The sequence below is a fragment of the Emys orbicularis genome, chromosome 8, assembly GCF_028017835.1.
Source record: "Emys orbicularis isolate rEmyOrb1 chromosome 8, rEmyOrb1.hap1, whole genome shotgun sequence".
Classification (NCBI taxonomy): Eukaryota; Metazoa; Chordata; order Testudines; family Emydidae; genus Emys; species Emys orbicularis.
In genome coordinates this window covers 78,347,917-78,375,856 of record NC_088690.1, presented here as the reverse complement: position 1 = coordinate 78,375,856, position 27,940 = coordinate 78,347,917, and the positions used below count along the sequence as shown (strand labels likewise).

At 48.8% G+C, this 27,940-nt stretch overlaps 2 protein-coding genes across 3 annotated transcripts in view; both read right to left on the bottom strand.

The window, feature by feature from the left end:
- DNAJC18 (DnaJ heat shock protein family (Hsp40) member C18) overlaps positions 1-703 on the bottom strand; it is a 36,006-nt gene extending 35,303 nt beyond the window's left edge. For both annotated transcript variants that reach the window (XM_065409465.1, XM_065409466.1), the window contains exon 1: positions 642-703. In XM_065409465.1, the coding sequence (XP_065265537.1) occupies positions 642-678 (37 nt within the window). In that variant the 5' untranslated portion in view covers positions 679-703. The remainder of the gene's footprint in view (positions 1-641) is intronic.
- Positions 704-9,440: 8,737 nt separating this feature from the next.
- Positions 9,441-27,940, bottom strand: part of ECSCR (endothelial cell surface expressed chemotaxis and apoptosis regulator) — a 47,737-nt gene continuing 29,237 nt past the window's right edge. The window contains exons 2-8 of the mRNA XM_065409982.1: positions 26,414-26,458; positions 21,408-21,449; positions 20,643-20,693; positions 12,377-12,490; positions 11,891-11,989; positions 11,052-11,088; positions 9,441-9,564 (exon numbers count right to left, since the gene is read on the bottom strand). Of these exons, the coding sequence (XP_065266054.1) occupies positions 9,441-9,564; positions 11,052-11,088; positions 11,891-11,989; positions 12,377-12,490; positions 20,643-20,693; positions 21,408-21,449; positions 26,414-26,458 (512 nt within the window). The remainder of the gene's footprint in view (positions 9,565-11,051; positions 11,089-11,890; positions 11,990-12,376; positions 12,491-20,642; positions 20,694-21,407; positions 21,450-26,413; positions 26,459-27,940) is intronic.

The window sequence follows — 27,940 nt, the reverse complement described above, 5'->3', positions numbered from 1 at the left end:
GATAATATCCCGCATAAATAATCTCAATATTCATTCTAATGGAAACATCTTTTCACATACAAAAATCCATGAAAGAAAAATTCATCTTTCATCACAGCATTATCCATGTATTATCTTTAATGGGGGTCTTTTTGTGTGTGTGTGCTGTATCTGAGAAACACATTACACAAAGCAAGTAACAGAGAAAACAAAGGAGAAAGTTCACCAGTTATATCAACAAAGCAAGAACCAAATACAAATTGCACATAATAATAGTGCAGAATAATATAAATGATGCATGGACTGGAAACTACAGCTTCAGGGCTAGATTGCACAAAGCAGTATGCAGAGAAAAATGTAATGCAACTTCAAGCCCAAGGCCCTTCCTCAACTCCCACAGTAACCTCATCCCCCCTCCCTGCCCAGCACCCTGCCCTCCCCTCCCCAATCCCTGCCCAGCCCCCACAATGCCCCCTCCCCTCCGCACTCCCTACCAACCCCCTTCCCCTCCCCAATCCCTGCCCAGCCCCCACAGTGCCACCTCCCCGCTCCTTGCCCAGTCCCCTCCCCACTCCTTTCCCTGCCCAGCCCCCACAATGCCCCCTCCCTGCCTAGCCCCCCGAGCTCCCTCAGCCGCTGCCAAGTGCCGCGGCGCTCGCTACCTTCGGCCCAGCGCTCCCCGCTGCCCAGCCCCGCCATGTTGTTCGGGGGGGAGGAGGGGGACGGGAGCGGGACCCGGCGTTACTGCGGCGCCGGCAGAGGGGGCGTGGCGCGGGGCCCCCTGGGTACTGTAGTCCTGCGGCTGGACTACAGTACCCAGGGGCCCCGCGCGGCTGGGGGCAGGGAGGGCGCTAGGCGCGTGGGGTGCTGGTCCCCTGCCCTCGCCGTGAGCGAATGGCGACGTCATCGAAATAGGCGATGGCGTCATGGAAACGCTCAGTGACGTAATGGAGACGCTGTAAACTCAACCCCCCAGCCAGCCATCAGGTCTGTGGCACCGGGGTGACAACCAGCCTGGTGCCGTACAGCGCCTGCCCCTCGGTGAAGGCCTCAGCCCCTCGGCTTGCCCCGCAGTGCTGGGAGCACTGAGATGGGCCTGCAACCTCTGGGGCAGCTCCTCGGGGCTGGCTGCGGCTGGTTATTCGCAGCATCCCTTCCTTGTGCTGGCGCTAGGCGCTGCGGTTTAGTCTTGTACGGCTTGGCTCAGAGGAAGCACTGCACTGCAGCTCTTAGGAGCCGAAGTGAGCTTCGGTGTGGTAGCAGTGCTGTTATTGTCATTGTGTCTGCCCACACAGCGCCTGCAAAGCGCACAAGGCCTAGAGAGCCATGCGGTCCTTTGTCTGAATAGCTGACATCCTGAAAGACAAGTACAACAGGAGGAGGGCGCGGGATGGAGTTACAGGTGACAAGGGCAGTGGGCAGGGCAGTGGCTGGCACATATTAGTAGATCCATTTGCTTTTGGGGTGGGGAGGTGCATAAACTCTCTTCCTCTTGCAGTCTACATGGCAAAAGTGGATCTTGAAGGATCTAAATGATGAGAGGGTAAAGTGGCCACTTGTGCCTCCCCAGAATACAGGACATCCCCTTGGCTGTCCCTGCTGCCACCTGCGTGACCCCCCACCCCCGCCAGTGTGACCTCTCATGCATGGTGCATGTGAGGTAGGGTGACCAGATGTCCCGATTTTATAGGGACAGTCCCGATTTTTGGGTCTTTTTCTTATATAGGCTCCTATTACCCCCCACCCCTGTCTCGATTTTTCACATTTGCTGTCTGGTCACCCTAGTGCGAGGTCATGCTGCACGGAGGACACCATTTTGCAGAATGTCCTGCCCCCACCTGTGTGACCTAGCACGCGGCATGCTGACGGGCGCAGAGCAGTGTGATCTGCAAAATGGCGTTCCCTGTGCATGATACTGGACAAAACCACGTCCAGTTTTATATCAGTGCTGGAAAGGGGCAAAAACAGGACTGACTGGCTTAAACCCGGACATGTGGCTGCTTGTGAGAGGATAGTGTCATAGTGTATCAGCTTGAGAAGGGCATTCAGTGTGTAGGGACAGCATGGAAGAAAATGCAGAGAAAGTTGTGGGAGATTCAATTAAATGGGGCAACAAAACTGGCATCACTGAGAGTGGAGGAGGTGGGGAGCATCACAATAAGAAACAAGGTCCCATAAGTAGAGATGAGCAAGTCGCAATTAGCTTGATTTTGATGTAGTGGAAAAGGCGGGAACAAGTGGTGAGATCCAAAGAGGAGGGTGACATGTTAGGAAGATCATTTTGGCAGCTGCATTTTGTGCAGCCTGAAGGGAGCTAAGTGACTGTCAGTGAGCCCAGAGATGAGGTTGCAGTAATAGCCCAGGTTGCAGTCAGATGGCCCCATCAGTTCCTGCAGGCTGGATGATTCAATATTGTGGTTCTCAAACTTGTTCCTATTGTTGACCACTTCCTCAGACAGACTCCCTCAGGGACTATCTTCCCTCATACACTGCGTGGCCTCATTCCACACTTTTATTTGGAACAACTGTACTGCTTAGTTACATGACCAAATTGTATTAGGGCAGTATGTAGGAGGCTGAAAAGATGCTGAAAGAGAAGTCAAAGAGGTAGGTGGAGAAGATAGTATCTTGAAAGCCCAGTGAGGGTAGGATGCTAAGGAGGGAATAAACGACAATGTCAAAAGCAGCAGAGAGATTGGGAGGGTGAAAACAGAGTAGAGGGCCTGAGGTTTGGCCAGAAAGAGGTCATTAGAGACCCTACTGAGAGTAAAGTGGAGATATCAGGAGGCGGATTGGAAGGGATCCAAGGCAGAGCTGGAGAACAGGGAGTGAGTTCATTGGTTGTAGACTGTGTCTTCCATGAGTTTAGAGTTTGAGAAGGGGCAGTAGGACCCTAGGAACAATTAGCATGAAGGGACAGTTTTTCAGAAGTACATGTGCACATGGTTTAGGCAGGGGTGGGCAAACTTTTTGGCCTGAGGGCCACATCGGGGAATAGAAATTGTATGGCGGGCCATGAATGCTCACAAAATTGGGGTTGGGGTATGGGAGGGGGTGAGGGCTCTGGTTGGGGGTGCGGGCTCTGGGGTGGGGCTGGGGATGAGGAGTTTGGGGTGTAGGAGGGTGCTCTGGGCTGGGACCGAGAGCGGGAGGGGAATCAGGGCTGGGGCAGGGGTGCAGGTTCTGGCTGGGGGTGCAGGCTCTGGGCTGGGGCTGGGGATGAGAGGTTTGGGGTGCAGGAGGGTGCTCCAGGCTGGGATCGAGGGGTTTGGAGAGCAGGGGCAGGGGATTGGGGCATGGGGAGAGGCTCAGGGGTGCAGGCTCCGAGCGGCGCTTTCCTCAAGAATCTCCTAGAAACAGTGGCATGTCCCTTCTCCGGCTTCTACACGGAGGCACGGACAGGCGGTTCTGCATGCTGCCCCATCCGCAGGCACCACCCCAGCAGCTCCCATATAAGCACGTAGGAGCCGGAGCGGGCCCATGCCGCGGCTTCCGGGAGACGCGTGGTCCAGCCCCCGACCCTGCACCCTGGCTGGAGCGCCGGAGCAGGGGCCAAGCCGCGTGGTGCGGCCCCCGACCCAGTGCCCGACCTGGAACGCTGGAGCGGGGCAAGCTCCAGACCCCGCTCCCCAGCAGGAGCTCACGGGCCGGCTTAAAACGATTCGCGGGCTGGATCCGGCCCGTGGGCCGTAGTTTACCCACCCCCAGTTTAGGGACTAGAAGGAGAATTCTTGGAATTTGACCCTCGTATTATTCAATATTGCAAACATTTTTACTCTATTTTTGTACAATTCATTTACAGAGGTGGGGGTCTAAGGCAGCTGGGCAGCAGAGTCTGCAACCCAACAAAGGGTGGTAACACAGGGTCTGCACACAGGAGTGTGCCTGAGAGACTCAGAGCTAGAAATAATGACCCTGTTCTGCCCAGACCCAGTTAGTTTAAGAGCACATAGAATCCAGCCATTGGGGTTCACTCACAACAGACTGGTGTCTATCCAGAGAGGGGGACTGGATCAGACTGTGACAGACAGAATTTTCAGTGGGACAGAAGTTCTATTTTCCAATCAGCGCCAAACTATATGTTTTTCCCTTCCGTAATTTTACAGAAGAGTTTGGCAGGTTATTTAAAAAACATCCTTTGTAGTCCACCTTTCACACACATTTAAATTATGAAACTAATGGATATATTTAGAAACTCAATCAATAGTTACTTGTGAAAACATTGCATTTATTATTCCATACACTTTATTATCTTCTGTAAAACCCAGCTGCAGGTCAATAATTGCCATCAGCATATTTCAATCCTGCATCCTCCACAATACATCCTTAAATCACCCTATGAAATTAAATCAAGCTAAATGATTGTGCCCGATTGACTGGTGCAATGGAGTATATGTAACAATACATATATTGACTCTGTCAGTGAAAGTGAGATTTATTTTTCTTTCACTGCCATCAATGTTTATCTTGAGGATCGATACATCTTGATGTTCACCTCAAGGGAAGTCAATATGTGCATGTTGTGCAGCATGTTAAATAAGGCATTTTGAAAAGTCTGTTCATTCAGGCTATGGAGCAAGTTAAGTTTGTTAGAGCGAGTCATGAGTGTAGGCTGGGCAGAGAGGAATGTACAGGGCTGGCCCAAGTGCCTGTTCGAGCCGCCTCACCCCCCAATCAGATGCCCTCACCCGCCACTGGCTTGCCGTGTCCCTCCTCATTCCCCCACCCAAGAGGAAGAGGGACGCGGCGAGCAGTGGGGACTTTCAGAGAGAGGGTGGTGGTGTAATGGAGGACTAACCGTCAGGCAGCAGCAGGAGGCAGTGAGGACAACGGGGAAGGGGCAAGGCTACCATGGCCCAGGTGTCCAGCAGCAGGTCGGCAGCAGCTGTGCCAGGGAAGGCTTAGCCTTCCCTGGCCTATTATACCTGCCATCCATGACTGGAGTGGTTTAGCCTGCATCCTCAATGCAAAATGGGTGGGTGACCAGCCCAAGTGAAAGCCTCACTCAGGCTTTAGTCTATAGCCCAGCCAAGTCAGCTAGCCCAGGGTGAAAGCACCACCATACCTGGATATGGGACACTGGTACAATGCTCTTGTGCTGACAAGAGCAGCTCTGTGGGGGATGGAAGGAGGAAGATGTGTAGGGAGCTGGGCACAGAGGCAGTGAGTCTTGGGTGCCGTAACCCAGGTGGGCCCTGTACTGACCCAAGACACCTTTCTGATGACCTAGTGCTGGTGCAGCATGGAAGGGTCAGCTCTGTCCCATGGAGCAGGTAGGCTGAAAAGGGAGCTAGCCCTGGAGGATGGGGAGGAAATCCCACTCCGATTGCCTGCTGCCCACAAGCTGCCCCACTGGAGGGGAGGAATGCCCCTCCAGTGCAGGGGCAGGGCATTGGCTGGGCATTGGCTGCAGGACATCAGACGGGCTCTGGGCTGATTGTCTGCCACAGGGTGGGGCTAGAAAGAGCATGCTTGCCCTGAGGCCTCTGCCTAGTTCCTGGTTGTACTATTGCAGGGATTGGGGGAGTTGTGTGCGTGCCCTCCAGAAAACCCCCCAAATGGTCTCAGGTGCTGTTGGAGGGCTTGTTGTTTCATTGCTGAGTGCAGTGCTTGTTTCTGGGGTTAGTTCCTGCTTCTTCAGAGGTTGCGGAAGGGAACCAATGTGTTTAGGCCCAATCAGAGACAAGTGCACGGGGGTGTTTCAGGATCCATTTAACCAACTTTGGGGTGCCCCAACCCCACTGGGGTAGGTGGGTGTTGTCTTATTACCTAGCTATTTATAATCCATAACCACACAGTGCCACCTTGCTGATCTAGGGGCTTTGTGAGATCTCTTCTGGCTATGTCGAGTGGAGGTGCTCTCTGGCCTCAAAAGGATTTCTGCTGGGGTTACTTCAGGCACCTTAGTCTGAGACAGGGTTGCATTAGTCATCTGGGTCCTCACAGGTTCTGTGGTGCTCACCCATGAACCTTTCTGATGTCATGGCTGCAGGAACCTTATCTGGGCTAGGCTGGTGTGCTACCCAGGGAGCCAGTCACAGGAGTCTGGGCTATCCTTGAGGATTATCATGTGTTATCTGGCTGGAGAATTCCTTAGACAGGCCAGGCTGCTTTAGGGAGCCAAGTGTTACTCTCTGATGCACCCCAGAACAGCAGTCCCTAAACACAAGGAAAGGGAAGCAGGACCCTCAGGTAGATGGTCAATCAAAACGTAACAACCATAAACCAATTAGGTCAAAACAGTTTGAACAAAACTTAACTGCAGTCCAACTGGCAGGTATGTAGCAGCACGCCCTGTGTAACTGCACACCCCCAAAGCTAAGTATTTACAGGAACTGGAACACTGAGTTCAGGAACCAGGAAACAAAGAGGAATAGGACCAGGGAGGGAGAAGGAAGCAATAAGCAGGAAGGCAACACACCCACACACCCACCAGGAGACAGTGTGCTTTTGTTATTGTCTCTCTTCTATATTCCTGAAATCACACTGAAGACTGCAAGGGCACTGGATGTACAGCTCAGCCTTAGCCAACATAAGCAACAAAGGGTGTGACCCTCTAGTAAATAATAGTAATTCCTGTTATTAAAGGTGAACTAGCAGAATTTTTGAAAATAACCCTATCCGACTCTCCCTATACATCACACAGGAGCCAAAAGAAAGGAGCAAAAGTCTGACTTACAAACTTCTTTGCGTATCACCTTTAACAGTGCTCAGTGGATTAGGTTGTAGAACATCCCCAGATCCATTTGAAAGTGAGGAAAATGTAGGAGGTAGGCACAATGTAATTCTGCCATACCAGGAGGCTGGGAAGTTGAACAGGTCAGCTGTGCTATTACCAAAAGTGTCCTAGGATCTCTGATCTATGTCTTGCCCAAAGGACACCACCTCCAGCATGCTAGCTCAGTATTCAGTACTGACTGCAGGTGGAAGGAGCACCCATCAATATCATTTCCTGCAGCACTTTGCATCTTCCTTGGAGGACTCCAATCTACAGACTACCCTGGCCCAGCATTGCTTAGCTTTTGAAAGTTCAGAACTCTAGAGGTGGTCTGGCCACAAACATGTTAGCAAAGAAACATCTGTGTTAAACCTGAGGTACCACTGCTCAAACATCACAGTGATGAGCACAGTATAAATGCCTAGACAGAGAATCTCATTGACATTTCCTGTTAAGTGTTGCATAGGGAGTGTAACAAGGGTGTGGTTTGTTCCTTTTTGGGCCAGGGAGGCAGGTGCTGCGGATCAGCTGACCCAGCTGGACAGTAGCTAATGATTGGGTCTGATTCCCAGGTGGAGGATATCAATGAGGGCCCAGGAGAGAGTTCAGTGTACCCTCTCTGGTGGCTGCAGCAGAAGGCTCTGAGGAGCAAGAAGACCCCCAGGTTGGGGGAGAGTAGACCCTTTCGCTACTGGAGGCCAGTCTCAGTCAGAAACAGGATTGTTGCTTGTGTCATTATTCCACATTTCTTTTTGTGTGCTGAAGAATAAACAGAGCCCTCAAGAAAGGGCTGAAATGTAATTACATGTGGCTGATTGTTTGTCCCAGGCTGGTGTTCAGGTCCACCAGCGTACAGTGATTATGTGCCCAGGTCTCTCTGCGTGAGGGCTGGGTCTACACTGAAAAGTTAGGTTGATCCAGCTGTGTCACTCAGGGGTGTGAAAAACCCACACCCCTGAGCAAACTAGTTGAGCTGTAGCCAGTGCTAGGTTGACAGGATTCTTCTGTTGACCTTGCTGTCACCTCTCAGGGAGGTGGATTAAATTACAGCAACAGGAGAACCCCTCCGGTTGTTGTTGTAGGTATTGTCTCCACTACAGTGGAGCAGCCGCAGCTGTGGCACTGTAGCATTTTAAATGTAGACATAGGCTTAAGCATGGTGGCTCATTGGGGCTGTTAGTTAGGAACCAAAGATTGGCAGAAAATAAAGGGCTGCATTCTGTTAAAGTGACTTTACTTCTGTTATTCCAAGTAATTGAATCATTTCATCTGACAGATGTTGCTGTCCCCATTCAGAAGGGATCAGAGCACAGACCTGTTGGAAGCATCATATACTCAGAGGCCACATTTGCCATCAAGGAAGGGTTATGGATATTCCCTGCAGGGAGCATACTGTAGTCATAGGAACATGTCTGACTGGCTGAAGTTTAATTCATAGAAATAATAATTAAAATACTTTGCACTTCTCCAGCAGCTTTCATTCATGGACCTCCAACTGCTTTCCAGGCATTAATTAATGTAGCCTCACAACACCCTTGGGAGGTAGGTAAATATCATTCCTGCTTTAGATAGGAAAACTGAGGCACGGAGAGGGACTATCAGCAATTATGCCTCAATTCAGCAAAGCACTTAAGCATTTGCTGAAGTCCTATTGACTTCAGGCCTGATCCATGCCTGCTGAAGTTAATGGGAGTCTTTTTGTTTGTTTCAATGGGCTTTGGATCATGCCTTTCAGTGCAAAGCTGAACTGGGATGTTTGTGATCAGGTGTGGGGCAAGCCAATGATTGTCTGGCACAGATGCCAAAGGGTCATTAAGGGAGTGGTCTATGTCATCGGTGAAGTTGTAGGTTTGGCTCTCCTCCCCCTAGGAGCTGCTAGAACACACTGAAAGTTTGTGTGCCTATCAGAAATATAGTTAGAACATCAAACATTATGAGAGGCTGGCTCCAGCTGGAGAAAACTCTTATGACCCACATGGGGTTACTGAACTTGATTTTAGAGTAAATATATTGATTGGAAAGGATGTAATAACTTATAAAGGAAATGCCTCCCCCTGCCAAAATAGAAAGTCAGTTCTGATTAGCTAGTAGTGTTTCCTCATGGCTCCTGTCATGTCACTGTCTTCATAACACCTACAAAAGAACCAAAACATGATGCATCAGTAGGCTTTCTTGGCAGACAAAAGAAAACAAGCAAAGTATCCCCCCAGGGACTAACCCTTGGAGAGCCACTTGGGAACTCTTGGCCATCCCTCCAACAATCCCAAATGCTAGACTAGGTGTCAAATAGTAACCTCTAGGGAAGTGATGGTCCAGCTGTGTGTGTGTGGGGAAGGGAATTAATGTTAATGAAACCATGTACTGCAAACACCAATCACAACACATCATACCCACAGTGGGAGCTGGGAGGAGAACAGTGGTCCCTGATCTCTCAAACATAGGTCTCTACCTCCAGCTAAAGAAGAACTTTTTTAGCCCATAGTGGTAGTCCCTTCCCAGTGTGTTGTCAGCTGGCCACTAGATGGCAACGTAACCCTCACTTATACCTACAGAGACAGACGGTACATGCCAATGGTGCTTCAAAGGACTCAGATAGTTCAGGTAAGCTTTGGATAAGCACCCAAATTCTTCCATGCTCTTCTGAACCAACTCAGACCTCTGGAAGTTTGTATGGACCTGTTTATTACCACCTTTCCGATGGATTAAGAAAGCAAAGGAGAGAAACAATATCCTAAGCAATTCTCTAAAATGCAAGGCTAGAAAGAGAAACCTTTTCCGAAGAGGGGTAACTTGTACTGTTGTTCATGCTTAAGTTCTTCATGGAGATCAAAGTGATGCTGTCCTTGGCTGTAGCAGGAGAGCAACTGCTAAACAAGAGAAGGTGCAGGCCAATTATTGTCTTTGGAAAATTAAAGCAACTGTCATAAGAGGAGAGGTTTCTCATCACAATCAGACAAGGCTAGGGAAAAGGATGGCTCAGTGGACCAGGACTAGCTGCTAGAGCTTTCCCCCTCTTGGTTGCTGGTTCATTTCCAATCCACGAAGAGAAAGGAGCCCAAGCTATAGAATTCAAATCTGGATCTGGCACTCCCCATAGTTATGGGTAGGAGGCTTCTGGATTAATGGATCCAAACTGGATCAGTGAGAGACAGCACAGTCCTGTGAAATTTGGATCTGAACTTGGAATCATTGTTCTGGTTCTGACCCATCTCTACTGGTATAAATGAAAGTTCTTCTCATCCGATGTCTCCTCAGTGGTCTCTGGGAAACAAGTTGTGGTTTCAGACCAATTCTTAAATAGATAAATGTTCATGTAACAAATCTATCAGCACAATTAGTACTGTTGTTGGCAGACTCCGTGAAGAGGCCAAGGACACAATGGATAGAGCGCCTGAATTACCCTTTCACTACATGGTCCTTCAACATCATGGTTGAACACATTGCTAGGCATGGGGAGTCTTGCACTGACTGTTGCTCATGCTGTGTCCGTTCTGGGGCTACATAGCGGAGTTCAGCCTCCAGGGCTCTGGCAATCACTAGGTACTGATTGTGTTGTACAAAGAAGGTCCAGGAACATATTGTTTTAAAGTAGCAGCAGCATTCAGGGGTATTACTACCGTTTGTGTTGTGGAGGAGTGTGAAAAAAGTGAGTCAGGAAGAGGCATCCTTTCCCTTTACTCTGTTGATTCATACTGGATTGTCAGACAGTTTAGAGAAGGGTGGTCTAGTGACTGTGGCACTAGCCTATGACTGGGGAGACCTGAGTTAATTCCCTGCCACAGACTTTCTGAGTGACCTTGGGCAAGACCCTTAGCCTCTCAGTCCCTCATTTGTAAATTGGGAGTAAATACCTTAAAGAGTGCGAGGTGCTCAGATACTGTGGTAATGGGGCGTGTCATATAAACTTGGTCTTTGGGACCACTCCTGTCTCAGTGAAGGCACTTTCAGATCTGGGGGCCTAAACTTAGGCATCTAAGTACATAGTTAGGTACCTAAATATAAGTAGGCTGATTTCCTGAAGGTGCTGTGCCCCCCACTGGCTTCAATGCATCTCAGAAATTCGGTACCCAAATACGTGGCTTGAGATCCAGTTTTTCCACTAACTCTACTGGGGGCAGGATCAGGATCAGTGTCACTTTTCACCTATCCCAAAGAAATGTCATGACATTCCCCTGCACCCCAAATGCACAAAACATTTCCCTCCCCTTGCTAGAGCGAGTTTTGGAAAAAAAAGGAGATCGGTCCTAGTCCATGCCTGGAGCTCGCAGGTGCTATGGCAATACCAATAAATGATACTAATCCCTGATCCTTCATAGGGGCCATGAAGAAAGCCGTGATTGCTGAGCAGCCTCACCTTTCAGATACCACGGAGCTCCCCGGCTTCTGTTTATCTGTTGGAAAAAAAAAAAAAAAGTTGATGCTGGGTGAAAAAAAAAATCTATCAATGAGCAAAGGGAGATTTATTCAGAATGACCCCGGTGGTGTTGTAAATGGCAATCAATGGAATGTAAAGCCTCTGCCAGGTATTTCAGCCCTGATTAGAGAAAACTGTATAAAGCTGAGTGAGCTGAATACAGTGCTGATGTTTGCCTTACTTGTTTCTTTTAAGCCTTTTGGCTAACATAGAGTGTCCTGTCAGTTGAGCTGCTTTGCCCCCTAGTGGACAGTGCTTGAGCTGGAATATAGGCTTCACCAGGAAATCTTACTATTCAGTGCAAAAATCTGTGCTAATGCAACATGCAGGTCCTTCACTCGCTCCGGGTCTGAAGGACCCGCCGCTGAAGTGCCGCCGAAAACCCGGAGCAAAGACACCCCCACTGCCAAAGTGCTGCCGAGGACCCGGTAGGGAATCGGTTATTAGGATTTTGGGAGCTCATCACTGGACAAAGCCATTTTTAATAAAAGCATCTTAAGCTCATTCCCCTCCGCCTCTACTCAAAGTGGCCAGATCAAGTTTTTTTTGCTAATTAGTGGGTGTAAAGGGGAAGAGGGAAAGGAATAATTTCAGGATGAGACCAAACATGGAGAGTTTCGGCCTACAAAGGATTTTTATACCAAAATTACATGGGCCCAGTTCTGAAGCCCATCTGTGACTGAAAACAGGGATCTGGACCAGAAATGCCATTTAGCTCTGGATACAACCCCTTATAGCACTTCTGGAATGACTGTAACCACACAAGCATATACAAATACCTTCTGCATCTTTGGAACGGTTACACTTGAATTTCAGACTGACCACGCTGGCCAGGACGATAACAACAACTACCAGAATGACTATGAAGCTGATGACACCTGAGCAATGGAGAAAAGAATAATTAGTCAATGATAATGTAACAGGTCTGTCTGGGGCCCAGTCTAACTCCTACTGAAGTCAATGAGTTAGCCCTGTTGACTTCTATGGGACTTGGGTTGCATCCTTAAGGAAAAACATTAAGCAGATTTTTATTTCTGTTGTAATGAACATCAAAATGTATTGACCAGAGAGGTGATATTCACTAGAATGAGAAACCTCTTGCTCTTTTGTCTTGAGTGGTATTTTCCTCAAATGACAATACATCTTGACTTCCAATAAACCTTTAACCCAAAAGGCTGAGTTTACTCCTGGTATAATCCTACCAAGGTTGAAACCAACTGCATCACCAAGCTTCGCCTCCGCATCACCAAAAGACAGGCCCTTACCAAACGCTGCCATCGTCAGAGCCGATTTTTCCTCCGTCGGGGCAGGGTCTGAGAGGGAAGATCCTGTGCTCCAGGCAGAGGCGATGGTTGTAGAGGTCACTTGTTTCGAAGCGCCTGTGGAAAAGGTAGTTTTACCTAAAGACTTTCTACTCAGAATCCGGGGAGAACGTAATTCTGAGGCCACATTGGCAAGGTGCCTCCATTCCCCCAAAGAGCGTTTAGCCTTACTGCAGAGAGAGACTGAGCTGCTCCCAGTGAAATCAATGCAAAATTCCCATTGGCCTCAATGAGAGCAGGACCGTATTTTGCACTTCTGTGCCCCTTTTCATCAAAAGATCCACATGGATGAGTGAATGCTCATGATCTACCATTTTACAGCCGGCACAGAGAGGCCGAGGGATTTGCAGCATGACACGACTGCAGCAAGAGCCAAGTATAGAGCCCACACTTCCTGATTTTCATTTGTGTGCTTTAGCCACAAGACCAGCATTCCTCTCAGAGAACCAGCTTTCCTGCCTAGCTCAATCAACCGCCCTTCACACCTGAACAGTTCATCCCAAGGAAGGGAAACTTCTGTGGTGTTTTCAGGTTTGCCAGAGAGTATATGGGAACTATCAGACACACTGGTTAGCTCCTGGCACAGCTCTCTGCCTCTGCTTATGGCAATGGCTTTGAGAGACAGTGATGTAATGGCACCAATCCAGGATATGCTGCGCAAAAGGTTGTAACACCGTCTTTGGGCTTCTACACTGGAGCAGAAACAGATTTTCCAAGTGGAAACCAAAGGAACTGGTCAGAAAATGGAATTTTTGTCCTGTGGAACATTCCAATATTTCAACATTTGTTTTCGTCCAAATCAGGACCAAAAAAATGGAGTATCAAAAATGTTCACGGAATGAAAAATTCTGAAAAACTTCCATTTGGAAGTGTTGAAATGAAAAATGTTGACATTCTCAATTGAAATAAAATGTCAATTTGAATGGAAACGTTTTGGTTCAAAATGTCACTTTGGAAAAGGGAAATTTTTAATGCCAACTGACATTTACCCATGGAAAATTTCAATGTAGACAAAACACATTTCCCAACACCCTCTCTCCCCCCCGCCCCCCCCCCCAAAAAAACCCACCAAAAAACCACGCCTTCTTTTTGACCGAAATTTTCAAGCAGCCTTCAACAGCTGCCTCGCAGAGTAGAACTGTGCCGGAGGAACATAACTGGTAATGGGATTATCCAGATTGCAAATGTTGCTGTACAATTGTTCTATTAATCATCAAGTTGTTTGCCTTGTGCTGAAATACTGCATCTTCTAATTTATCCATGGTCACTAGACAACTGTCTTATAGGACTTTCTTTGCTACACTGCTTGCTTAGCCTGGCTTGGGTACTTAGTATTTGGGAAATGTTAGATCCCACACCAAAAGCCTGGAATGATGGAAATATCAGTAGCAACTCCATAGTTAAAGCTGCACTGAGCTTTTACATAAAGCAGGATTCAAATTAAATACCAGGCTCTGTGATACCCTAAAGAACTATTAGCTTTACTGAGCACAAACATCTACATAGATAGAACTAACTTACACTGCATGCACTGGGACTTGTGTAAAATCTGGAATGGACTCTTGTGGGGGCGGGGGTGGACTTTGGTTGTTCCACAGTCTTGGGTTCAAAGCCCGAACTCAGGATTTAGAGCTCAATCCAACTCCCACTGAACTTAACTGGAGTCTTTCCACTGACTTCAGTGCTGGATCTAGCCTTTACTCCAGGAGAACTCTCCCTGAAGTCTACAGGAATCTTGCTCGGAAGAGACTGCAGGATTAGGGCCTATGTCAGAAGCATGGCACGGGTCTTTCCAAGACATTACAGGGGGCATTTTACTCTCAAAGTGAGGTCATTCTTTTCACACTCAGACACAGTCCAGTCAGGGTGCATTGGTTGGATTTTGTCATCTGGTCTATATTGACTGCTGGGATGACACCCCCGTTTATTCCAGGTGTTACGGATAGCAGAACTCCAAGGTCGGACTACATTTAGAGCACCTGGACCCCGTAAACCAACTAGTTCAGTTGCAATAAATTCTTGTTTAAATTAAAAGCTGTTATATAAAGGGACACAGCCTGTGCTTCCAATTCCCCTGGATCTGGATGAGGAAAACACAAGACATGAGACTTGTCAATGGACAGTTTGTAGCAATTAAAAGAATTATACACCAAGCTGGAGGGAAATGTTGGTTTTCCCTAACCACGGTGGCAACCAGTGAAAAAGGGCTTTGTTTTTAGGCTTAACACCTTCCCCCCAAACAAAACAAAACCCCTACTGTGGTTGTACCCCACCCCCTATTCCATGCTTTGAAGTTAGATAGAAACCACGTGAAAACAGGGAATTAAAAATTCCCCTGTGACTGATCAGAAACTCACCTAAGCCGTTTGCCCAGGATATTTGTGTTGCTGACTGATCAGAAGGCTTGACTTTAATGCTGGCTGTTTGCCAGCTCACCAACAAAAGGCCTTGGGTGTGTGTGTGTAGGGGGGTGTTTTCATAACTGTATGTGACTAAGAGCACAAGTCCCATTGATCTTCCAGGAGCCAGGGGATCATAAGTCAATTGAGGTGCTTTTGAAAATTCCACCCCTTCGGCTGGCTAGCAGCCACCACCCTCCACCCCAAAGAGCTTCCTGAGCCTCTGCAGTGCCACAGCCCCGACCCGGCCACGCTGAATGCCAAGGTTGTAAACAAATTAGTGCAGACTCTGAATGCAGCAGTGTGGGAGAATGTAGTCTGAAGATGCACCAGACAATGCATGTCAGCGCAGGGGAGTCAACTATAGGGCTGCCCTTTGTTTTTTAAAGTTCCTTGGGGAAACTGTTGCTTTCACTGAAATCTCCCCCAAAATTCAGCTCACAAGATAACACTGCAAGCTGGAAAAAACCCTGCAGTTGTTACTGCATTCTCTCAGACGATTTTTTTTTCAACCTGAATTTAACCACAAAGTCTCTTCCCAGTGCTTAATTTGTGCAAGGGCTTGCTCAGGCTGAGCCTTGGCACCTCTAGGCTTGGCAGTTCATAGTCCTGGCACCTCTAGCTTGGCAGTTCATAGCCCCGGCACTCTGGGTTTTCCTGCTTCTTTTATGAAAGTAAAAAAATTGCTTGAGCGTCCACACCTCTTTCATTACAAATTAAGCACTGTCTCTTCCTCATCCCTGCCCAACAAAATCAGATAGCCTGCCAATAAACCATCTATGGCATGCATTAGCTTACCTGTGCAATCATCAAAGATACCGGCTGAGATGTTAAACTAAAGACTCAGTGGTCTACTTGGCGCTGGTTAGGCCCTGGCTGGAGGACTGTGTCCAGTTTTGGTCACTAATGTATAAAAAGGATATAGCCAAACTGGAAAGGATCCAGAGGCAAGGGAGATGATCAGGGGGATGGAATGCAAGCCATATAAGCAAAGACTGAAGGAAAAGAGGAGAATAAGGGGGGACATGATAGTGGTCTTCAAATACTTGAAAGGCGGCCATATAAAAGATGGAGAAAAGTCATAGCTCTCTTACCGTAGAGGGCAGGACAAGAGGCAAGGGGTTCAAACTACAGCACAGCAGATTTAGATTAAATCTCAGGAAAAACTTCCTAACTCTAAGAACAATAGGACAATGGAACAGACTGCCTAGGGAGGTCATGGAAGCTCCTTCACTGGAGGTTTTCAAAAGGAGGCTGGATAGCCATCTGTTTTGGATGGTTTAGACACAACACATCCTGCATCTTGGAAGGGTGTTAGTCTAGATGACCCTTGCGGTCCCTTCTAATCGTATGGCTCTTTGATTCTATAACTCTTCTGCCTAACCCAACAGTCATACAGGAGAAAGTTGTGTGAAACTTCATGAAGAGTTTGAGAAGTTCCTACACAGCCTATGAGCCAGACTGGACGGCTCATACTCCTGTTGGTGAGCACTTAGAGCCTGCTATTCCAAATGGCTCAGTGCACTGGGTGCTGGGCATGCAACAATTTGGCCTTTACCTACATAGTCTTCCTGGCATCACTTGTATAAGGAAGCACTCATTGACAGGAGGATGGGTTGCACAATCTAACACTCTGTGTATGTCTACACTGCAAGTGAAGGTGAGATTGTAGCACACTTGGCATGTAGCGCAGTGTAGATATGTCAGTGTAGCAACCAGAGTGCATCTTTTTGGTGTTACCCTGCTAGCTAGATTAAAGCTAGCACCAATATGCCAACCTGTGCTACAATCACCCTTCACTTGCAGTGTAGACATAGCCTGTGTGTGCAAAGTCTCAGTGTCACTACAAGGAAGTGTACCGTACTAGGAACACGGCAGGCACTTAACAACTGGAGCTGATGTTGATGCCGATTTTGATTTTCCCTCAGCTGTGCCAGACAGATGGCCTTTTGTTGTCTGCTTTGAGGACCTGGGAGTTGGTGTAATTAAAGTCAACACATTTGAAGCTGTGGAATAAATGCAGGGTTATTTTTAATTAGCTCTCATCACCCGTGTTCGTTTAGAAACAGCTCAGCTAAAGGCAGTGCCCTTCCCAGGAAGTCCTCAGGCCTCCTGGGAGTTATGGGTAATCTGTTAAAAAGAGCATAGCATTGAACAGCCAAGGAAACTGCTTCTAGTTCTGCTTGAGGGAACAGAGCGCCTGCAGTACTGTAACTTTAGCAGTAGCCAGAAATCTTATTGCTCAGGTGTGTTGAGGCAAACACAACTCTTGGGCTAGAAGGCAGGAGTTCCAGCTCGTATTGCACCTTTTCCTTTTTCTCAATTTTTAAAATAAAGAGGTTTGTACTGGCCTAGAAATACCCATCACCCCCACACACAATTGTTTGCTTTCCGACACACGCTGGCTTAGGTGTTTCACTTCCTTTATGCTTGGATGGCTGAACAGCAGCTACAGAAATTCACCTTTGCAGTTTGCTTTGAGTTTTGGGGGGTCCACTTGAACGTGACACTCTAAGCAAAACGTTGGGGCATGAACCCTGTGCAGAACGAGGCAGAAAAATAAAGCTGTGCACAAATCCCTGCAAGGAAAGTTGAAGCAGCATCACATGACTTCGCAGGTGTTTGTTGCTGACAATCTTCCTCACTGTCAGGTGGGAAAGAAATGCAGGGGAAACAGCTTTAAAGTATTTCTCCTTTAGGCTCCAATTCAGCAAAGCATTTAAGCACATGCTTAACTTTAAGCACATGTGCAAGTATTTTGCTGAATAGGCATGGATTGATAAATAGGAGCCATGCTGAATTCCCTTCTCCCTCCATGCATTAGATGACAAGAAGGCTTGCAGCGGGTTTTTGCAAACTGGAACTCTTCTTTTAGAAGGAGTGGCCCAGAGGATCCTGGGATCCCCACAATCTAAGGGGCTCGCTGACCTCCTTTCTGGCCCATGCTGCACCGGAATGCAATTGCTTTTCCCATCGGAAAGGAGTGATGCTCTCTCACGTACTTGCTGGTGCCACAGGTGTGGCTGTGAAGTATATGGTGGCCATGTAAAAGCCACGGGCCAGAGTTACAAAGGTATCCACTTAAGTGCTTTTGAAAATCCCACTAGACAGCAATCTGCATCTTAAGGTACCGAAATCCCTTTGTAAATCTGTCCTCAGGTGAGTTTCTGACCCATGAGCAGCAGACTTGAAAATGGTTATCAGCCAGGTCACTACCTAAAGGAGTTGCGCAGTGTGGGATTGCAGTGGGAGGACTTCTTTTATCGGCATAGCTATTTGTAGCAGTGGACATCCGCACTGGTTCTAGCTGTCGATATAACTCTGCTAGTAAGGGGCTTGTGCTGCTCCAAAAAGTTAGTTAGTTAGTTGTCATGCTGTCTTGGACAGCCCAGCAGCCTCCAAAGTATCAGGTATCAGGGGGTAGTCGTGTTAGTCTGTATCCACAAAAACAACAAAGAGTCCGGTGGCACCTTAAAGACTAACAGATTTATTTGGGCATAAGCTTTCATGGGTAAAAGCCACTTCTTCAGATGCATGGAGTGAAAATTACGGATGCAGGCATTATATAATGACACATTAAGAGAAGGGAGTTACCTCACAAGTGGAGAACCAGTGTTGACAGGGTCAATTTGATCAGGGTGGATGTAGTCCACTCCCAATAATAGATGAGGAGGTGTCAATTCCAGGAGAGGCAAAGCTGCTTTATGCCATGTTATGGCATCCATAGTTCTGTCCTAAACCAAATCTGGCACATCATGGGGTACGGTGCCTGTGAGAGACAGGTGGCTGCTGACAACATCCAGCGATCATATTTTATGTCTTCTAAAGGGTCTTTTCCATCCTGCTTTCATTGGGTCAAAGATGATTCTTGCAGGAAGGCATTTGGCGCAAATGACCATAACAGATTCAATTGCATTGGGAGACCGTTTGAGAGAGCGGGACTTGTTTAGTTAGAGGTCGGATCTCTTAATCCGACTTGACTTCGAACCATTTAATGTTTTTGATCATTTGGAGATAATGCTTCATCTGAATAGTGATGACGGTGAGGGGCCATGTTTCAGTCCCATAGGTCAGGATACTGACCACTGAAAAGGGGAATGGGTATTTCGCAATAATGGTTATTTTGGTAGGAGACAGACAGGAGAGCAGATGCACAGCTGAGCAGACACACACCTGCATCCACCGAACAAAGCAGAATTTTGTTGGTGCAGCTTCTGAGCTTAGACCAGTCCTCAGTGATTTAGGAACACATGTTGTGTTGATACTTGGTGCTCCTAAGTTACGTAGGTGCTTTTGAAAAGTCCATCCTGGATCTAAATCTGAAGTAAAACTTTCTCAGGTTGAGAGTGTTTAGGCAGTGTGACCTAGTGGATAAGGCACTGAAGTAGGAGTCAGGAGACCTGAGTTCAATTCCCAGCTTGGCTACTGGCTTTCTGTGTGACATTGGCAAAGTCACTTTCCTCCCTGTTCCTCAGTTTCCCCATCTGTAAAATGGCAATAATACTGACCTTCTTTGCAAAAGTGCTTTGAGAGCTAAGGATGCAAAGTGTTGTATAAAAGCTATAGTGTTATAGTCTGGCCCATTGCAGAAATAGGAGCCAGTTGTGACGTTAAGATCTGATTTCAGATTCAATCTTTCTCAGAGATCAGGGATGTTCAGACCCTGAGGGGGTTGATTTAGGATCATGTTGTGTTTGCTTGTTTGGGGGGAAATTATGTCTTTAAAGGAATTTTTCAAACCAAAGGTGCAGTATGTTTCCAGAGGAATCTACCCAGATAGCAACATGTGGACCCGAAATAGGAAGAATTCAGACTTGCTTATCATATGGATTTATATTTGCAGACTGAAGCTTGTAGCTTTCTGTCGACAGCCTTTGTCTCCCATCTCTTGGGAAGGAGTCCTCACTTCTAGCCACCTGCAGCAGCCTCCCTGAGCCAGTTTCAGCGGAACCAGAAGGCAGAAAAGCAAAAATAAGGTAAGGGAGCACTTTTCGTTTGAAAATCCATTGTTTCAATCCTTTGCAATGTGATTTGACAGCTGCTTCCATGGAACTAGACACAGGAGTAGCCATACCTGCATGGGCTAATGGATTAAACCAGGGACTGGGAGCCTGGAGCGTGGGTTTAGTCCCAGCTCTCACAGGGAGTCTCTGGTTCAATGTCCCTCTCAGTAAAATGGAGATAACAACCCAGCAGGGGTGTTGTGACGAGGGGCTTGTGGGTCAAGCACCACACATTGTTAATCGCTTGTTTGAATGAAAAAGTGACACCTGTGAATCTCAAACTTCATTTTTGTAAAGTGAGCGTGGTGCAGGGAAGCCTCTTCTAATGAAGGACGCCATTGCTATCATTATTTCTACTGCAGTAGCATTTAGAGGCCCAGGCCAGACACCAGGGACACTGCATCCCTCTGGCCCACATACCTACACCGAATTCCTGCCCTGAAGAGCTCACAGTCAATACATATGGTGAACCAGCAGGTGGATAAAAAAACCCTCAATCCTGGGGGAGGAGAAGGTAAGCATTGAAAGCAAGACCTGCACCAAAGTTAGGCACTCAGCAGGCCATAGCAGACAGGCCTCCCGAATGCAGACCCACAACTGGCCCATTCACCTGCCTGCTAAATGGCTTCTGTTTTCGTTTGACTGAACACAAAAGCTGCCCAGCAGGCTACAACACAGGCCAGTTACTGGACATGCCAGCCAGGATGCTCCCTTCACCACTGCTCTGTGGGTTCTGCTGGCATCCAGTGCCACATGGGCTACATGTCCGTAGTTTCCCTCAAGCTCTTCCCTTTTGCCCGACTTTACCTGAGCTGTGGTTCTGGCCTGCAGGGACTGGCGATGGTGAGGAAACGATACCTGAAACAGGAGCAAAGTGATGGAGTTAGATCCCTCACACCCCAGCAGCAGGTGTCATCCTGCTGGGCCCAAGGCAGGCTGAGATGGGTGGATGGGAAGGGGCCTTTCACACAGCATAGGGTTCAGAGATTGATGTGGTGAGGAGGAAGCAGCACTGAAGAGGACTTCATCCATCACCAGGCCCGAGACAGGCTGATGTGGCTAGGAGCAGGTCCAGACCCTAGACTGGGAGGGGGCCCATTGCAAGAGAGCACAGAGGTCTGCCCCAGGAAGTGAGGGGAATGGGGAGCATTGGCAAGGCAGGGAGCCAGGAGGGCCACCATACAGCCACTTGTAGGTCCCATTCTTGCCTCACTTCTTCTCCTGGCTGACTCTGCTCCCAGCTAGCAGTCTTCCCCTCCACAGGCAGCCAAGCCAAGCCTCCCATCCATTGCTCCTCGGCAGACAGACCCTGGAGAGGAGGAGCCAGACTGGGGCCATGCTTCATGTCCCCGTTAGGGGTCTGCTCTTTCCTCTGTCCCCAGAGACCTGAGGGAGGAGAGGTTGTATTACACAGCAGTCAGAATTGGAGAGGAAATGCAGTCCCATAGGAAAAACAGAGACACGTCAGCAGGCAGGGGGCCCTCGGGTTGTGTTGGATCTGGGCCCTATTCATTCTCAAACCACCACCGGATAGTGCTGGATGTTGTAACTGGATCGAGATGCTGACTGTACCTGCTGTGACGCTGGCTGTGATTCGTGGCGTGGCTGTAGTATCTGAAATGACATGACCGAGGTATTTTGTAGAGAGTCATGACTGGAGAGTCAAGCTACCCCACTTCCCATGTTTTTCGATGCTAATCGTTTGGATTGTGTCCCCCATCCCATCTTCTGTCTGGTCAGGCTTCAGAAGACACCTAATCCCACTTCCCAAAAGCAGCAGATAGTCAGAAGTGATGAGCTGTTCAGAGTGTGACACCTGTTGATCGTATTGTTTAAGGAGCTATATGTATATGTAGTAAGGTGTAAATTGGTAACAGGGACAGTAATTAGCCGTTGGAACAATTTACCCAGAGTTGAGGTGGAAGCTCCATCACGAACAATTTTAAAATCAAGATTAGAAGTTTTTCTAAAAGATCTGCTTTGGGAATTATTTGGGGGCAGGTCTCTGGCCTGTGTGCTACAGGAGGTCAGACTAGATGGTCACAATGTTTTGCCCTTGGAATCTATATTATTTTTATTCTTCATTTAATCAAAAAGTGCAGATATGATTTCACTCAGGCTGAAATTCATTTAAGTGGTGCCTAGGTCTTGTGCCACACCTTTGCCCTGGGGTGAATTCATCCCCCAAGAACAAAGCCCACAGGTACATAGAACATAACAATATAATCAGTCAGGTTCCTAATGGTCAGGGCTACAAGAGGAGGGTATAACAGTGCTTCATTTTAGAGTAACTTTGTTTTCTGTGGGTCTCTTATTGTTCTTGTGCTGCTCCTTCGTGTGTTTCCAATGCTTGGCATTGTGCAATGATAAGCTAGTGCCCGTTGCTCTATCTTGGCGGAGAAAGGCCATTTGAGCTGTTTTCTGGAGCCGAGACAATACTTAAAGCACATGTTTAAGTGCTTTGTTAAACTGGGATCTTAATGCTGTTGAGCACCACCATGGGTCAGATATTTAGGGACCTAAAGATGCAGATTGGTGCTTACTGGGGTTTTCAAAAGCAGCTAGGCATCCCACGTGGCGCTTTAAAAATCTACCCATCTCCTCAAAGTTTTCATCTCCGGACTGGACTGCAGATGCTAGAATTACCTTGGTCCCTAGTTACACGAAATGACAACAGCAGTTTTCCAATCGCAACTTCTCAGATCCTTTCTTTCCAGTAATTCATTAAAATATAAACCTCAGGGGACAGGAATAAGCATATGAAAACCAGCACCATTTCATAGTAAAGCCCCTTGGAGGGCGGGGGGAGGAAAGTATTTCAGTATTTGGGGAAGAGCTTGCGCGTCCTTGACCAGTTCTGGCAAGGACGGGTTCCATTAACACTACTGAAATCTAATTCCCAAGCCTCTCTTTTGTGCTGTCACAATCACATTGCCCACCTCTATGATGGTGGAGCAACCATTAGAAAGAAAACACAGGGACAGTCAAGCAAGAGCTTGTCCTCCAGGGAGGATGTCCTTCAGTGGAAATCAACAGTAGTTAACACAAGCAAAAAAGAGTAACATCAAAATTCCCGCTGACTATGATGCAACCCAGCCCTCTGCCTTTATGGGAGGAACCCACCTTCCCATTAGCATTCCCTCCTTTCCCCAGCAGCCAAGTTATGGATCTTTTCCTGAGCAATGTTGCAAAGGGAGGGGGAAGCTGAGCTGAGGTTAAGCCCTTGTTCTCGAGGGGCCAGGGAGTGTCCCCGTACCAGATTAGACTGGCCGGAAGAAAGTAAGGCCAACATTTGGCTGTCAGATCCACCCTCCCAGAGTTCCATGTGAGCAGGGACAGAGGAGTTGAGATCTGCCACACGGGGTGGAGAATGGGATCCTACCCTGTGTGCGCAGAAACCTTTCAGGCAAATCTGTTCTCCGGGGGGCAATGGAAGAGCAGAGCCAGGCCTGACTGGGAATCCCAAGAGCAATGCCCACCCGAGTCTGGGAGAGCACAGATCCAGGTCAGGCCCATCTCTGCTAGAGAACCAGCATCCATCTTCTCTTCCTTCACATTCTCTCCAGGAATGAAATCCCCCCGCCCCCCCTACACAGCACACAGAAGCTGTTCCCAAGAAGCCAAGCACCCGTCTCAGTGCCTGTGGATGTGGCAGTGGGAGGAGGGGGGCATCCAGTGCAGGTGCATTTTTCATGCTGCTGCTTGTGCCAACAGCAGTAAAGCGCTGTGAACTTGGTCCCCACTGGCATGCAAAGGGTTTATGGTGGGAGCTCTGAGAGCTACATTAGCACCTTGCTCCCAAAGAGCTCCCCACTCCCTGAGCAGCTCTTTGTGGTTCCTGGCCCCTTTGTCTCAGCTTTGGGATGCCTACTGCAGCCTTGGGGCTGGGCTAGCTCCCACAGCGTGAGCTGTAGGGGAAGACTAAGGGTATGTCTCCACTGCAATTACAAACCCGTGGCTGGCCCGTGCCAGCTGACTGGGGCTTGGGCTGCAGGGCTGTTGAATTGCGGTGTAGACTTTTGGTCTCAGGCTGCAACCCAAACTCTGGGACCCTCCCCGCTCATGGGGTCCTAGCTCAGACATCCACACCACAATTAAACAGCCCCTTAGCCCAAGTCAGCTAGCATGGGCCAGACACATGTGTGTAATTGCAGTGTAGACATACCCAAAGAGGCCAGGGGCTTAGGGAACTGTCTCAGAGCCACCCTCTCAAAAACTTATTGTAGTGGATGGAGTGTGGGGCCAGGAGGTATCGCACGGGGCCCAGACCTCCCAAGATTGTGGGTGTCTTTGCCCCAATGGGCCCCTCACCCACCAGTTCTGCCTGGCTCAGCTTTAACTCTCACACTATGCTTTAGGGCAGGGGTGGCCAACCTGAGCCTGAGAAGGAGCCAGAATTTACCAATGTACATTGCCAAAGAGCCACAGTAATACGTCAGCAGCCCCCCACATCAGCTATCCCCCCGCTCCCAGCACCTCCCACCCACTGGCAGCCCTGCCGATCAGCCCCTTCCCCTCCCTCCCCGCACATCCCGATCAGCTGTTTCGTGGCGTGCAGGAGACTCTGGGGGGAGGAGCGAGGGCACGGCAGGCTCAGGGGAGGGTGCAGGAAGGGGTGGAGTTGGGGCAGGGCCTGTGGCAGAGCCAGGAGTTGAGCAGTGAGCTCCCCCTGGCACATTGGAAAGTTGGCGCCTGTAGCTCCAGCCCTGGACTCAGTGCCCTCACAAGGAGCTGCATATTAACTTCTGAAGAGCCGCATGTGGCTCCGGAGCCACAGGCTGGCCACCCCTGCTTTAGGGCCTGGGTGGGACAGGGAGCTGGAGACACAGTGGGTTCTGGTAACTCCAATTCCTTTTCCTTTCTTCTCTTGACCCTGCGGTCCTTCCTACCTGATAGCTCCATTCTGGATGTGTGAGAAGCACCATTTCCCACATCTAGCCAGTCCTGCCAACTCTCACGATTTTACCATGAATCTTGTGTTATTTGGTGTTTGCCTTCAACCCCCAGCTCCTGGAATCCTGTGATTAGGGTAGGGTCTCAGCTTCCATTTTTTAAAAAAAAGTAACTTTCTAGTCCTCACGGTTACAGAGAAAAGCTGAGTGCCCCCTAAAAGTTCAGAAATCAAAGGCCAGATAAATAAATCCAGAAGTTTATTATTATTAATTAATATTATTATTGTTGTTTCAAATCTCATGATTTTAAAGCCAATCTCATAATTTGGGGAGCCTAACCCATGATTTTTGAATGCATGGAGTTGGCAATACTGAGTCCAAGTTTGCAGCCACTGCTCCTAACTCGATGGTGTCTAGATAAGTGACAGCAGCTTTCTAATGTGCAGCAGAAGCTCAAAACAAGGGAAACAACAGGAATTAGTCCCCAGCCAGGCAGCTCAGGGGCACCATTATTATTTTTTTTTTTTTTACAGATAATGTTCCCCAGAGCACCGGTTTCCAGATACAACATTTCTGATGGGAAACAGGGAGATAACATCTGGGGAGGGGAATTTGGAGTGAGGTAGTGGGAAAACTGATTGCACCGCTGTTGAGAGAGAGCCAATGGCCTTGCAAACTTCCTTATGCGCAGCACAGCCAACACCCACCAGCGCTGCGTCCCCATTCCTCCTGCATTGCACAAAGCTCATTTGAGTTTGTCCCACTTCTGGACCTGACTTGCGCTCCTTAGAGCTCCAGTTTCCCTCGCCCTTGCAGATTAATTGGCTAAAAGGTCATGTTTTCATGCGTGGAGTTTTTAAAGGTCCGCAGTTTCAAAAGCGTCCGCATTAATTGGGGAAAACAACCCGCTTTGTTCTACGGGTGCCTGTCTGCACCTCTCAGTGTCTAAATACTTAAACAAACCTGGCTCTTAGAGCTAGACCCTTAGAAGTATTTAGGTGCCTAACTCCCATTGGTTTCCATGAAAGTTAGGCACCTAAATCCCTCTGAGGATCTGGGTCCTAGTGCTGGATTTTCAGGTGAGCCCATCACCTACAGCCAGGGCCAGGGTTTCTGACACGCTCAGCATGCTGACTGTTGCAATGGGAGCTGCTGGGCACTGTACTCCCTTGAAAGCCAGGCCCTAGGTCTGCAAACTGAGGGCCAGATTCTTCACTGTGATGCCTTCCATGCCCCAGCACAAAGGCAGCGTAAGTAGGTGGTATCTAGGAACCTACGTGGGGGTAGGGGGGTGGATCCCATCCCAACCTGGGTGTGTGGGGGCAGTTCAAGTAATGTAGCTCTTTCACAGACTCTCCACCCCTCCAGTTGGGATCCCAATGGCTATGCCCCCATCCCTCCCCACACTCTACATGGTGAGCTTGGTGGAGTTGGTGCTGAGCTCAGCTCCACCACAGGCGGGGGGCGGGAGGAGGGATGGAGGGGGAGCCAGTCCACCTCCATGTGCCTGCCCCTTGCATAGCAGAAGCACCACACTATGCTGGGGACCTTACATTGCCCCTACAGCCAGGGGTGAATTTCATCCTAAGGCATAATCCCAGCTGTTCTCTAAAGTTTACTGTGGCTGTTCTAAGTGACACATACGAAGAGGGAGGGGCTGAGATCCTAGGATGATTTGTTTTTTACCTGCTGGGCCTCCTCTAGTGAGAGATGCAGTTATGGTCTCAGCATCTGAAAGAGAAAATGGCAGCTTGTCAATGAAACAATGGGCTGGTATTTTCCTTGAGGCTGGCAGGGAGGGGGTTTCTTTTGGCAGAGCCCCTCAGGCCATTCTGGCTCCATTTGTGACAGGTTTCTATAAATCCACCCCTAGGCGCCTGGCTCTGTGTATGTGGGAAAGTCCCTGTCTGTCTAGGCAGAGAGCAGCCTCATAGCCTGCGGGGCATTCTGTGGATCAGGTTTGGCGAAGCGGGTGCAGCTGGGAATACCTCGCCCCTCCCTATTCCCAAAGGAGGGCTTCATCCCTCATTCTCATCCCCACCCTCTGGGTTTCTGCTAGAGGAGTGAGTCTAGTTCCCAGTGAGGCTCTGTAGATGGGAGGCAGTGGAGCACCACATCCCCTATTCACCCTAGCCAATGCCCCCTTCCTCACACAAGCACTGTCTCCTTGGGTGTAACTGAGGTTACAGCTGCTTTGCACCACCATAGCCAGGGAACTGTCTACAGCTGGAATGTCTTACTCTTGATCAAAACCCCCAGCAGCTCAGTGGCAGAGGCCGGACTGGAACCCAGGAGTCCTACCTCCCCTTCCCTGTTCTCTAGGCACAACCTGGCCTCCCACCAGACCAGAGAAGTAGAAGAAGATGGAGGGATGTAGTCACATATAGCTCTAAAAGCAGTCAGGGCCGGCTCCAGGCACCAGCTTACCAAGCAGGTGCTTGGGGCGGCCACTTCGGAGAGGGGCGGCACGTCCAGCTGTTCGGCGGCAATTCGGCGGACGGTCCCTCACTCCTGCTCAGAGCGAAAGACCTCCTGCCGAATTGCCGCCGCAGATCGCGATCGCGGCTTTTTTGTTTGTTTGTTTGTTTGGCTGCTTGGGGCGGCCAAAACCCTGGAGCCGGCCCTGAAAGCAGTGAATCCTGCAGGGGAAGTGATCCTTAGGATCCTACAGCTCCAATCAGTCCCATGCACAGCAGTATAATTGCACGTAATAGAAACTGAAATAGGCACAGGCCACAGAGACTTTGCACCCATTGTTCCAGGTCAGTGCTTCAATACTGTGGTGAAAACTGCTTTGCAGGTGCCGTGAGACAGTGCCCAGAGGTTGAATCAGCCCCAGCACGACACAGGCTCTGTCTTTACTTACAGTGCAAGCCCAGAATGTACCCTAGTGTTGCTGTTCTCATGCATGTACGCGTGTGTGCGCTCAAAAAGAGCGTATCCCAGCGTGGTTGCCATCACACACAGATGGAGCATATCCCAGGATTATTATTAAGCACCGTGTGCGTGCGCGCACACACACACACACGAAGGGAAGATACAGAAGGAATGATAATGATCCCTTACAACACTAGCATTTTTCAGGCTTCCAGCCAAATCAATGGATGTAATTCCTCTGCCAAAGCATGGTTATAGAATGAAAACGTTGGGCCTCTCCTCCCACGCAGCTCACGTGGCTGAAAGCCAGAGAGCAGCCCGACAAATGGGTGGCTG